The sequence below is a fragment of the Ooceraea biroi genome, chromosome 2, assembly GCF_003672135.1.
Source record: "Ooceraea biroi isolate clonal line C1 chromosome 2, Obir_v5.4, whole genome shotgun sequence".
Classification (NCBI taxonomy): domain Eukaryota; kingdom Metazoa; phylum Arthropoda; class Insecta; order Hymenoptera; family Formicidae; genus Ooceraea; species Ooceraea biroi.
Window position 1 is genome coordinate 14,395,242 of NC_039507.1, and position 13,945 is coordinate 14,409,186.

At 33.8% G+C, this 13,945-nt stretch overlaps 1 protein-coding gene across 1 annotated transcript in view; it reads right to left on the reverse strand.

Moving 5' to 3' along the window:
* Positions 1-541: 541 nt before the first annotated feature.
* The window catches only part of LOC105284978 (galactoside 2-alpha-L-fucosyltransferase 1), a 67,334-nt gene continuing 53,930 nt past the window's right edge, over positions 542-13,945 (reverse strand). Inside the window, exon 4 of the mRNA XM_026975620.1 lies at positions 542-914. Coding sequence (XP_026831421.1) covers positions 864-914 — 51 coding nt within the window. The 3' untranslated portion in view covers positions 542-863. The remainder of the gene's footprint in view (positions 915-13,945) is intronic.

The following is a 13,945-nucleotide window of genomic DNA, read 5'->3' on the forward strand; positions in this document are numbered from 1 at the left end:
TCCCCACTCGGGACTCGCCGCGGTTCCGGCAGCTTAGTAGCGCGAGGACACCGGTGTCCCTCCGCCACTCGCCCAAGGCAGGCCACCGCGGGGTTTTTAGGATGGTAAAAACCCCCATATCCCCTGGCCCCTCCCCCCAAGGCGGACGTCGAACCTGATGCAGGTTTTCCCCGCGTCAAAACAAAAAACAAAAAAAACATTACTACAGTGATTGAGCCAGAGGTCTATGAAGGTACGTGACTTCATTTTGTGTTATCTCAGAAGGGAGGCATTTCCAGACCCATGTTTATATGGACATTTTGCTTTGTTTTGATACGTAGCATCTGTGGTTAAAGTTTGACGAGACCTTTTAGAAACACCCTGTATAGAATAGTTTATAAATACAAAGTATTCTTTATTTTAACCAAAAGCACAAAACAGGTGTATACAAATTATTTTCTGCTTTAATCGAGTTAATGTTAAGTTTAATTTTGTTAATAACTTTTTAATGAACAACGAGCGCCGACTAAAACCTTTTGAAGGTCACTCCGGAGGGTACTGTTGACAACATATGTCAAGGTCAAGGTCATCGGAGCTGACTCCCCTATTATGCATAATTACCAAAAGTAATAAAATAGGAGCTACTAAATTATAAGTGGAATTCTTCGTTTAAACTTTATTTACTTTAATATTTAAGATGTCAGATAATACTCGGCCACATAAAAAATAACAAAAAAAGCAAATATAAAATCAAACAATATGGATGAGTATTGTTTGATATTTACGTGCATTGTTTCCGGTTGTCTACATCACAGGTGATTTAATTAAAAACATAGTTCCTCAAGGACGCGAGGTCCTTGACAAAAATTGATTCGTGAGACCTATTATCGACTGAAGTTTTCTGAAGTGTCAGGATTCCATGGGTCTTGATGTACCTACAATATATGTATATATAAGACTATATATAAGACAGAAATTGAAGAAATTTATTTTAATTACGAAACGAATATTTATGGATATTTCAGTGCAATTTTATATTGGGTTAATCAACAAGTTCCTTCATAGTCGCTATATATGGCCTTATTAGTAAGTTATACTTAGTACACATTATCCAATGAGATAACTTATACCCTCTTAGTAGCTGACAATTTCTAGCTTTTAAATAACAAGATTATTAAAATTGATTCATACACACTACGAGTTTTTTCCACAGAATCAAACACTCAATTCGAAAAATGCATGTCTAGCTCGACAAATTAAAACAAGCAATCTATCAGAAATGATCAGAACTTACAGGAAGGACGTTGTGTCCCATTAAATAATTGTGGAATTGTGGAACTCTCTTAATAGTAAAATTGCAATTCTTTGGAAGAAATGGCAAAAAATGGCGCATACATTAACCGATTAACCAATACAATTTTAACAATTTTAAAATTTACATCTTATTTTTATCAAGAAATTTGTAGGAACTTTCTAATCAACTCAATAAAATCATATATGTGTATCGATAAATTTAAAAGGAATTCTAATTTCTCGATAAATCAAAATAAAAATAATTTGCTAAATCTAATACGTTAGTAATACGTTAGACATGATAACACTATTGCACATATGAGAAGTTTGTATCAGATTTTTTTATATTATGCCTATTTTTATACAAAAGACTATAACTTTTAAGTATAACTTATATTTTTCAAGTTGCTACACATTTGGTACGTGTAATGCTATAAAATTTTTTACTTTTATTAATTTTAATATAAATTGTAATTCAATACACATACACACACACAAGGTATCCTATGATGAACTACAGGGTGTTTAACCCTTAGCTGGCACACTGCAGCCAAATCACATAGATGGCACACTGAGGTCCTGTAGGACCCCAGCAGTACATTCATTTGTAACTACTGTAAATAAATATATAATTACTTTCAAAAATTAGGAGATACTCCTAAAGTATTCTTATAGAAGATCCTATAGTAAATTTTTTAAAAATTGAAGGTTAAGTATACAAAAAAATGGATTTTGTCGAAAAAACGTGAAAAATGTCAGTTTTCATTCAAAAATTTGTTATTTTTTCAATTTTTCATATTAAGAGCTAAAATTTTAATGACATACTCTGGAGTCATAACACTATTATAAAAAAAATAGTTTGATTTTTTCGGTTTAAAAAAAGGTATTTATTCTGAAGGTTGCATTGGTGATATTTGAATAAAAGTGGTAATGTTTTTTTTTCAATTTAAGCTGTTTATTTAAGAAGTATTTCAAGTTTACGTACGTTCAAATATTGAAATTTACAGTCGAACTAGGCTGGGGTCTCTCAGGACCCCATGTGCCAACTAAGGGTTAAAAAAAAGGTCAGATATTGTATACACGTGTAGTACTCATCAAAATAAGAAAAAGAGTCTTAGGCAACATAGGTCCGCAAATCAAGTGTTCCAGAGCTAGAGTTGAGTTTGTATTTTGTTTGTATTTTTATTTTTGTTTTATTTTTTATTTTTATTGTTTTTGTATTTTTTTGTTTTTTTTGTCACAATGGCATTATTATGAAAAAATGAACAGTAAACGCGCTAATAGCTAAATAATACAAGATTTTTCAACGAAAAATACTTAAAGAAGATGTTCTACATGTCCACCTTCAATTTGTACACAAACTTCACATCGTCGCAGAAAGGAAGCTCTTATTCTTTCGAATGTCCCTGGAATTTGGCGAATGGCCTGGCAGACATCTTCTACTCGGTGCCGCAAGTCGTCAACGTTATTAATGGGTCTTGAATACACTAGCGATTTTAAATATCCCCAAATGCAAAAGTCCAATGGATTAAAATCAGGGGATCTGGGTGGCCATGGTACTGGACCTCCTCGTCCTATCCAGTTATTGTTGTAAGTTTCATTTAGGAAATTTTGTAACGATAACTGCGAAACGCGGAGGAGCCCCATCGTGCATATACCAAAGGTTAACTCTATCATTTAGGGGGACATCTTCTAATAGTGGGGATAGAGTATTATTTAAGAAGTCAAGATAAACTTCACCAGTTAAACGATTTGGAAAAAACACCATTTCTGCATTGGTATAGAGCGGCATTTTCTGTTATTTGCAAATAATTTTAAGTGAAAATAGTAAGAAACTGATGATACAGCACTGTAGCGAGATAAATGCCACTTACTGGAAATAAAAGGAAACAAAAAGCAACGACTTAAATTTTATTTTATTTTTTCATGAAAAATACGATGGCGCGGCCGTTCATTCATGACGTAAAGTGCGTGGAATCGAAATCAATGACACGATTAGACACAACTGACAAATGGCTCTTGCATATATTAGACTGCACAAGACGTTCCTACTATTTTCGCTTAAAATTATTTGCAAATAAAAGAAAATGCCGCTCTATACCAATGCAGAAATGGCAGATATGCATTTCATGTACGGCCGCGCCAATGGTACGCTTATAAAGCACGGCGTCTGTATGCCGAAGCATTTCCGAATCGTCCACTTCCATCTGATAAGTTATTTTTCAAATTGCATTTACGTTTAGTCGAAAATGGTTCATTTAGTGTAAGTAAACATGATGCCGGACGGCTCAAGTCAGTGTCTACTCCTGAAGTAGAACTCGAAGTTTTAAGAAGAGTAGAAGAAAATCCGAATATCAGCATCAGAATAATAGCTACAGAACTACATATGAATGCTTCCTTAGTCTGGAGGATTTTACGTGAACAGTAAGCTGTATCCTTTCCATATTCAGCGGGTGCAAGCTCTTATAGCTCCCGATTATGATTCCAGACTAGCGTTCTGCAGATTCGTATTAAGAAAAGTTGAAGAAAATCCAAACTTTGCTGCCAATATTTTATTTACAGATAAAGCTATTTTTACAAACAACGGGATCATTAATTTCCACAACAATCATGTTTGGGCTGATGAAAACCCTTATGCCATTGTCGAGTCCAGACATCAGCATCGATTTTCTTTGAACGTTTGGCTGGGTATTATGAGAGATCGTTTAATTGGATCAGTGTTTTTTCCAAATCATTTAACTGGTGAAGTTTATCTTAACTTCTTAAATAACACTCTATCCCCACTAATGGAAGATGTCCCCCTAAATGATAGAGTTAACCTTTGGTATATGCACGATGGGGCTCCTCCGCGTTTCGCAGTTATCGTTACAAAATTTCCTAAATGAAACTTACAACAACTGGATAGGACGAGGAGGTCCAGTACCATGGCCACCCAGATCCCCTGATTTTAATCCATTGGACTTTTGCATTTGGGGATATTTAAAATCGCTAGTGTATTCAAGACCCATTAATAACGTTGACGACTTGCGGCACCGAGTAGAAGATGTCTGCCAGGCCATTCTCCAAATTCCAGGGACATTCGAAAGAATAAGAGTTTCCTTTCTGCGACGATGTGAAGTTTGTGTACAAATTGAAGGTGGACATGTAGAACATCTTCTTTAAGTATTTTTCGTTGAAAAATCTTGTATTATTTAGCTATTAGCGCGTTTACTGTTCGTTTTTTCATAATAATGCCATTTTGACAAAAAAAAACAAAAAATACAAAAACAATAAAAATAAAACAAAAATAAAAATACAAAAAAAATACAAACTCAACTCTAACTCTGGAATACTTGATTTGCGGACCTATGTTGCCTAAGACTTTTTTGCTTCTTTTGATGAGTACTACACATAGATACAATATCCGACCTTTTTTTAAACACCCTGTATATATTAAAACAACATACTAGGATCAATTTAAGCAGAAAACTTCCTATAAACATATTGGGTTGTTCGGAAAGTAATTTCGTTTTTCACAAAGAGATGTCGTTAGTCGCGTTCTTCGATACTTAACCTTACTCTAAGCGGCAAAATCGTTTTATATTTTGACAACTGACATTTCAGACGTCATTTAGTATCTTATTGTGTTGCGATCTGTCAAGTAATTGTTTTTTGGCATCACATCAAACATGGAAAATCAAAGTGAGCATTTTCATAATATTTTGCTTTTTTACTACCAAAAGGGTACAAATGCAGTGCAAGCGAGAAAAAAATTGTGTGCCGTGTACGGAGAAGATGTATTGAGTGAACGTCAGTGTCAGAATTGGTTTTCGAAATTTCGTACTGGAAATTTCGATTTGAAAGATGCACCACGTTCAGGTCGGCCAATTAAAACTGATGACGAGAAAATAAAGGCTCTGGTGGATGCAAACCGTCACATAACAACACGCGAAATTGCTGAAAAGTTAAATTTATCGAATTCGACCGTTTACGATCATTTGAAACGCCTTGGATTCGTTTCAAAGCTCGATATTTGGGTTCCACACAATTTAAAGGAAATTGACTTGATTCGACGCATTACCATCTGCGATTCATTGTTGAAACGTGAAGAAAATGAACCATTTTTGAAGCGAATCATAACTGGAGATGAAAAATGGATTGTTTACAACAATGTTAAGCAAAAACGATCATGGTCCAGGCAAGATGAACCTGCTCAATCGACATCCAAGGCAGATATTCATCAAAAGAAGATCATGCTTTCTGTATGGTGGAATTGGAAGGGAATCGTATTTTTCGAGCTACTAGCAAGGAACCAGACGATTAATTCGAAAGTGTATTGTCGTCAGCTGGATGAATTGGATGTTGCCATCAAGCAGAAGCAACCAGAATTGGCGAATAGGAAAGGTGTCGTATTCCATCACGACAATGCCAGACCACACACAAGTTTGGTCACTCGCCAGAAGTTTTTACAGCTTGGATGGGATGTGCTACCACACCCACCATACTCTCCTGATCTGGCACCATCCGATTACCATTTGTTCCGGTCTCTACAAAATTCTTTGAACAATGTAAACTTCGATTCAAATGAAGGCGTCAAAAATCACTTGCTTCAATGTTTTGTCAAGAAGGAGAAGGACTTCTATGAGCGTGGAATCTTAAAGTTGCCAGAAAGATGGCGAAAGGTAGTGGAACAAAATGGCCAATACATCACTGAATAAAATTTATTCTAAATATGAAAAAACCGCCTTTCATTTCTCCTTGAAAAAACGAAATAACTTTCCGAACAACCCAATAGATCATACTTACATTAGTTATCAAGATACAAATATTCAAAGCTAAAAGGTAAATTTATAAAAATTTATAATTTTATTGAATATAATTTTATTTTATTTATTTTATTGTATTTTCATTAGAAATTATATAAATTGTTGAAATTGGCATAATAAGAATAAATCTTCTCGCTATAAGTTCATTCCTCTCCAAACTAACACTGTACTCCCTTACACACGACCCGATCTGCAGCTGCGATCTGCAGGATGATTACGAAGAGATAAATCGGGTGCTGCTCTCCAGACGATCCCATCTATTGACTCGCTCTGCTGTGCAAATACATGTCAGTATGGCTTCTTCACTTTTTAAATCACAAAAACATGGAATTACATTGACTTTATTGTCGCAAAATAAAATGTTAATGTAGAAACGAAAAAGAAAATATTAAACTAAAAAGTGGTTCTTACAAAGACAACAATTTATAAACATTATAAAATTATGTAAATATTCCATAGATGGTAAATGGTAAAACATAGTAAATCCTTACACAATTCTATCTCCTTCTCCTTATAGTATTAGGAGTGTGATTTAGTTTTGAGGGTTTTGCAACAGATGGCTGTAGTGTCAGTTTGTTCCAATAGCTGTTTCCGATAACTGTTGTTTCTTACAGTGTTGACATTATCCATGACATTTAGTAGCATTATAGCAATAGATGCAATAACGGTCGTGTTTATATCATCGTAAAAATGCAACTTCCGAAAGCTCTTTAGCATTTTCGACATGCGTTGCTTTTGTTTTTTAATCAAAACAAAACTGCCGCTGACGGTTATAGAATTCTTGTGGAAACTTATGGTGATTCTGCCCCATCAATTAAGACGTGTGAATACTGGTTTAGACGCTTTAAAAGTGGTGCTACTGATGTGAAGGACAAAGAACGCTCGGGACAACCAAGAAAGCTTGAAAATGCAGATTTGCAAGCATTATTGCACGAAAATCCAACACAATCCACTTCAGAACTTGCCAGAGCATTAAATGTTGATCGTACAACAGTTACCAAACATTTACATGAAATGGGAAAAATTCAGAAAGAAGGGAAATGGGTTCCACATCAATTATCGGAAAGTGCCATTGCGAACCGGTTGAACATTTGCATTTCGTTGATCGCCAGGCAAAACAAGAAGAGTCTTTTGTCTCGGATTGTTACTGGGGATGAAAAGTGGATCTATTTTGATAATCCCAAATGCAGAAAATCATGAGTGGATCCAGGCGAACCATCAACATCCACTCCGAGACGCAATATTCACGATTCAAAAGTAATGCTCTGTATTTGGTGGGATAGTGTACTATGAGCTGTTAAATCCGCATGAGACTGTCACGGCTGATCGTTATCGACACCAATTGTACAAGTTGAAGCAAGCATTGGACCAAAAACGACCATCAATTGCGAGTAAACGACGAAAAGTGATTCTTCCTCGTGACAACGCTCGACCTCACGTTGCGTTATCAGTGAAACAAACACTATTAGAGCTTGAATGGGAAGTCTTATCGCACCCCGCGTATTCTCCGGACATTGCTCCATGAGATTATTATTTGTTCCGGTCGATGCAACACGCTTTAGAGGATACACACTTTCATAATTTGGAAGAAGTGCGAAAATTCGTCGACGAATGGATCAACTGAAAAGAAGAGTGATTTTATCGTGGTGGAATCCATCTCTTGCCAGAAAGATGGGAAAAAGTGATAGAAAACGAAGGAAAATATTTTGATTAAGGTATTCATTCATTATCATATTTAAATACATGCGTTTTTCAGCAAAAAAACCCTCAAAACTAAATCACACCCCTAATATATCTCCTTCCAAACTTTTTTCTCCTTTTCAAAGATTTTGAAGTTTTAACTTAATTATTCACGGTTTTTACACTTCGCACGTAGCACAGTAGATTGATTTTTCTATATTTCTCAAGGCAAAATTCATTTATTCAATTAAAGCATAATTTATGAATATTTCTATCTTTTAGAAATTTGTTCACAATTCAATAAAATTAAGACTAAGGCATTTCTCTTAGGATACACAAGTGACACAAAAACGAAATAACTAGTGTATATTTTCATTCTACTACCACTTGAGTTTCAACGAGCAGACAGAATGACTTTCGTATTGCTATGGAAATTACTGAAAGAAATACGTTGTATACAACAATATTATGACACAATAACATAACATCTTCCAATCAGTGACATAAAAGTCATTCAGTTACTGGCTGAGAATGAAATATGTAGTATGAAAGTGTACACTAATTATTATATTCTTGTGTATCATTTAAGTAAGAACAGTTTATTTACAAGAGGAAGACACAATAGACCACTCACCAATTTTGATCCATACGATGAAAATATATGGAAACTACAGAGCACAAGAGAAAGAGGGACAAGTGGAAAGAAGAAAGAGCTAAAGAGCTACAGAGCTTATAGAGCAAACATTTTCTTACAGATAAATTTAATTTTTTTTGTTTCATTTTGATTACACCAATTACTGGTGAAGATAAGGAGTCATATTCTTAAATTTTCTTACAGAATACAGGTAAGGGGTCTATTCTGTAAAAATGCTCTGTAACGCTGTATCTCTATAAGCCATGTAGCACTGTAGAGCAAGAGAGAAAGAGCGACGAGCGAAAAGAAGAAAGAACTAACTCTGTAGCTCTTTAGTGCTTTAGTTCTTTCTTCTTTTCGCTCGTCGCTCTTTCTCTCTTGCTCTACAGTGCTACGTAGCTTATAGAATACAGGGCTTAGCCCTATATTCTGTAAGAAAAGTTTTGCTCTATAAATTCTGTAACTCTTTAGTGCTTTAATTTTTTTCTTCTTTTCGCTCGTCACTCTTTCTCTCTTGCTCTACAGTGCTACGTAGCTTATAGATACTTAGAGATACAGTGTTACAGAGCATTTTTACAGACTATACCTCTTAATTTACGAGGAGTGCAACGTAATGTTATAATACAGCATGTGTATGCTGAACAAATTCCGAATGAAGATAATCTATTGCATCACATGTTTGAGAGATTAATTAAAACATTTTAGGAATTGGATGTGTAAATTGACACAAATAAAATCAACGAAAAGTCAGAATTGGCGATAGAACTAAATGTAGTGTTGTAGCTAATCAATCAATAATCAATAATCAATAAACAATGATTCTGATATTAGTTTCCGAGAAATTGCAAAGAACAGTGATGTATCCAAATCCAGTATTTTAAACATTTTACATTCTCATAATTTTCATTCTTTCCACGTGTCACTGCATCAGGAACTTCATGGGAGTAATATTTATAATCATGTAATCATGTTTTGTCAATGGATCTTGCAAAAATGACAAAATAATGCATTATTTTTTTATGAAATATAGTTTACTGACAAAATTGGCATTTATAAGGCACGATCAATTAAATATTTGAAACTCATATTGGTCGAATAAGACATTGATTATGGCAAGTAGAACATCAATGTACATGGAGTATTAATGCATCGTGTATTAATGCAGTTTACTTGGGAACAGGTTTATTGATTCTTATTTTATTGAGAAGCTTTAACTAGAGTAAAAGTTGCTACATTTAAAAAAAATACTCTGCATGCTTTTTTAGCAGACTTACCGTTAAAAGTTCGGATGCAAATATAGTATTAGCATGATGGTTGTTCGGCATGTAATGCTCAGTACGTCAAACTCTTGATCGAATATTTGCTCTTCATTATATCAGTGATAATCGTGATGGTATTCTAAATTGACTACTTTCTTTGGTTTCCTGATCTAACTACCTTTTTTTAAAAGGCATGTTGAAAGAAAAAGTTTATGAAGTTGTTTTAACAACATCAAAGAATACGCGAATTATAGATGTTTGTTCAACAATAAATTGTAATGCTAATGTATTTGAATCAAGCATTGAAATGCATTGAAGTATAAAGGATGATATTTTAAATACATTTTAAATAAATATAAGCAAATCTTTAAATATTTTTCCTCTAATATATCTTTTTCTATTATATCTTCATTTGAAATAATAAGGAAATATTTTATAATGTTTGGAAAATGTCTTACTGTTCACTAATACGAGAATAGATTGAAAAGTTTCCGGAATTGTCGCTAGAGGTTGTTTTTTTCCAAGTATTTTTATGTCGTTGTATTAGCAACTCTTTCATATGAATTAACTGCAAATGTCAAATCGATCCGTCAAATAGTCTGATTTTGATAAGCATTCAAGTTAAATAATTTTGTGTGTTTTCAATTATGGATAAAAATAAAATTCGAGCGATTATCAGATTTTTTTCATTTGGAGAGAAAAATCAAATCCAGTTTGACTGCTGTTCTTGAGGATTTATTGCCTTCATTTTTCACCGTGAGGTTTTGGATTTCGGAATTCAAGCATGACCGCACGCATACCCACGTTCAGGACGTTCAAAAACGGCTACCATACCAGAAATTGTGAACAAAATCTATGACATGGTTTTGGCAGATCGCCGAATAATAATGCAAGAAATTAAGAAAGCATCTCTTATAAAGGAGTAGTTCATATTTTATATAATGAATGGATTTAAAAAAAACTTTCTGCAAGATGGGTGCCATATAATTTGCTCAATCCAGAGCAAAAACGCATTCCAGTCCGAACCTCAGCCGATTATTTCGAAATCCTTCCACATTACCGTATTCGCTTAATTTGGCTCCCTCAGACTTTCACCTGTTCCTCAAACTGAAACTCTAAACATTCCTGGCTGGAAAGAGATTTCGTTCGAATGAAGAGGTGATTGAGGTTGTAAATATTATTTTGGGAACGTCGAAGAAAGTCACTTCCGGGAGGGAATCGAGAAGCTGGAGAAACGTTAGACTAAGTGTGTTGAGCTTCTAGACTCTAGAGGATTGAAAAATAAAATATAACAAATCAGATTTATTTTGTTTTTATTATCATTGCCGGAAACTTTTCAATCTATTTTACAATTAGATAGATAGAACAAAATTATAGGATTTCATTAAAACAATAAAATAACCTTCACTGAAAATTTTTAAAAAAGTGATTTACGAAAAATGTGTTAGAATCAGTTTATTAATCCTTCTAAAGCCCTTCTTAAAAGTAGTTTAAATTAGTCTAATAGAAAATGCAAATAATTAAGGTGATTAAGTTATGTTGTTTACTTTATATTTATATTTATATTTTGTACTTTATATTTCTATTTTGTGCTTTAAATTTCTTATACCAGTTTTTAAATATTTGATAACTTATAAAATATATGATTATTTATCTATTGTAATATTTGCGGATTATATTATGTCTTCAATAATGTTTTGATATTATTTTTTTTATAAATTGTTTGGTCAAGAAGAAATAGCGCTAGAACCTTTTTAAATATCATTGTTCCTGTTTTGCATGAGTTGACTCTAATGTTCGTATCAAAGAATGGAAATAAAATTCTAATTCAAATTATTTAATAGAGAAGCAAGCAAAGGAGGAGGACCGATAAGCCATGATTTCGGCCTCCTCTGGATTTTATTGTAAATTATCAGAAACAATTTCTTAATACATAAAACACTAAATTAAGCTGTTTTTAGCCTAAACGGACATGTTCAACGTGGTCGTTATCTTGTTTAAACATAGAAATTCGTATTTGTGGATATTTTGTGCAATACTACACAACTCGTCATAATTATTTTTGTACGTAAAATTGATGCTGACAGTGAAATAGGTCAGATAGCACACACATACCTGGCTGCACAACCGTGAAAAATGAACTCACTTTTCATCGTACTGAATCTATGAGGTGAAAAAAGTGACTTTGTGTAAGAAATATGTTATGCGAAAGAATATTTAGTTGGTAAGGAACGATCCCGAATCGTGAGAGGCAAGGGGACTCATGTGAATCAAGCACCCCGTACGTTTCACTGTCAGCATCAATTTTACGTACAAAAATAATTATATTATGATGTTCATGATTTTCCAATTTAATATCCACGATTTTCAGACGAGTTGTGTAGTACTGCACAAAAGACCCACAAATACGAATTTCTATGTTTAAACAAGATAACGACCACGTTGAACATGTCCGTTTAGGCTGAAAACAGCTTGATTTAGTGTTTTATGTATTAAGAAATTGTTTCTGATAATTTACAATAAAATCCAGAGGGGGCCGAATTCGTGGCTTATTGGTCCTCTTTCTTTGATAAAAGATCATTATATTTTAATTTTTCAAGAATAATGGTTTTTATTTGTTTAATTATATTTTATTAGTCTATATATATATAAGCCAAATACCACTCACTCATTCACTGACTCATCAACGTGCAGTCCGAACTACTGCACCTATCGACTTGAAATTTTAAGGGTATATTCCTACTATCACGTAGGTGCTCACTAAGGGAGGGTTTTTCGAAATTCCACCCCTAACGGGTAAGAAGGGATAAAATGTGTTTTTATTTAATTCTACACATAAATATCGCAGGCAAAGCCGTGACGGGGGATGCTAGTATAATATAAATTAATAGTATAAATAATAATAAGATTTAATAAGTCCATTAATCAATTTACAAATTCCTTCATGTTATGGCATAACTTTTATTCAATAATTTCTATACCTGGAATTAATAAAAAATAGATAAAACTCCTGTTTAGGGGCCTTTTCACCTTCATCAAAACAAGAACTATTCTATGTTCTATGTCTGTCAGCGCAAATCATAATAATTCCTTCTCAGTTGACTTTCCTTTGTAATAAGATATTTACAATAAACTTTTGTGATATTATGATAGTTTTATGATTTTGCATAAATTTTCAGTAGCATGCAAAAACTAACCTAACCTAACCTAACCTAACCTAACCAGGTTCTATTTTCCGAAACTGGAGCCCGGGACACATATCGTTTTCAGCCCGCTTCGCGGGAGGGCGGAGGGCGGGGCGAAGCCCCTCCACCCCCGCCCAGGTTAGGTTAGGTTAGGTTAAGCAGCTGAAAATTCGTGCAATATTATTAAAATGTTTTTGTTAATAACTTTATCAAAGAGCGGCGGCTAAAATCTTCTGCTGATTATCGGAAGAATAATCTGTATGATATATATCAAGATCAAGTCCTCACTACGCGTAGATAGCTGAAAATTTGTGCAAAATTATTAAACTTCTTTTGTTAATAACTTTTTAACGAACAACGAGCGACGGCTAAAACCTCTTGAAGGTCACTCAGGAGGGTGACCTTGACAACATATGTCAAGGTCAAGGTCATTGGAGCAGGCTCCCCTAAACAGGAGTTTTACCAAAAAAGATAATATAACATCGTAAATAGAAATTGTAGATATAGATATAAATGATGTTGTAAAATTAAAAAAATAAAAGTGTTTGGAAAATGTTAAATTGTAAAAAAGACTTTGTTAGGTTTGAAGATTTACGAAATCTTACAAAGTTACAATTAATCTCCTTTACGATATTCCACAAATTTATTTGTTTTCCAAATTTACCAAATAATGTAAAAGTTAAAAAGATAAAATATTAAAAAATTGTCAAAATTTGACTTTTACGCTGTTAGTTATTAGTATCTGATTTGTCTTTCAAATGTAGTTGCGTGTTTTGTTACTTTAGCTTCGAAGTTTCGTAAACATTTCAGTCCACATATCAGAGAGACTAGTAATCTAATATGAAGCGACGCGGTAGCGTCGCGATACCAAGTACATAAAAAACAAGGTTCCGAGCAATGAGCATCACTGCATAGACATCGAACATTGCCAAATTCATTGCATAAACGTCAAGTGTTACCAAAGTACCAAGTAGCTTATCCGGAATTTCATGCCAAATTCATGTCAAACAAACTACCCAGCAAACACAAAATATAACTATTATATAACACGGAAGTAACACGTAATATAACAACTGTTATATGTTATTAATGTTGAGGTTGCATAATTTA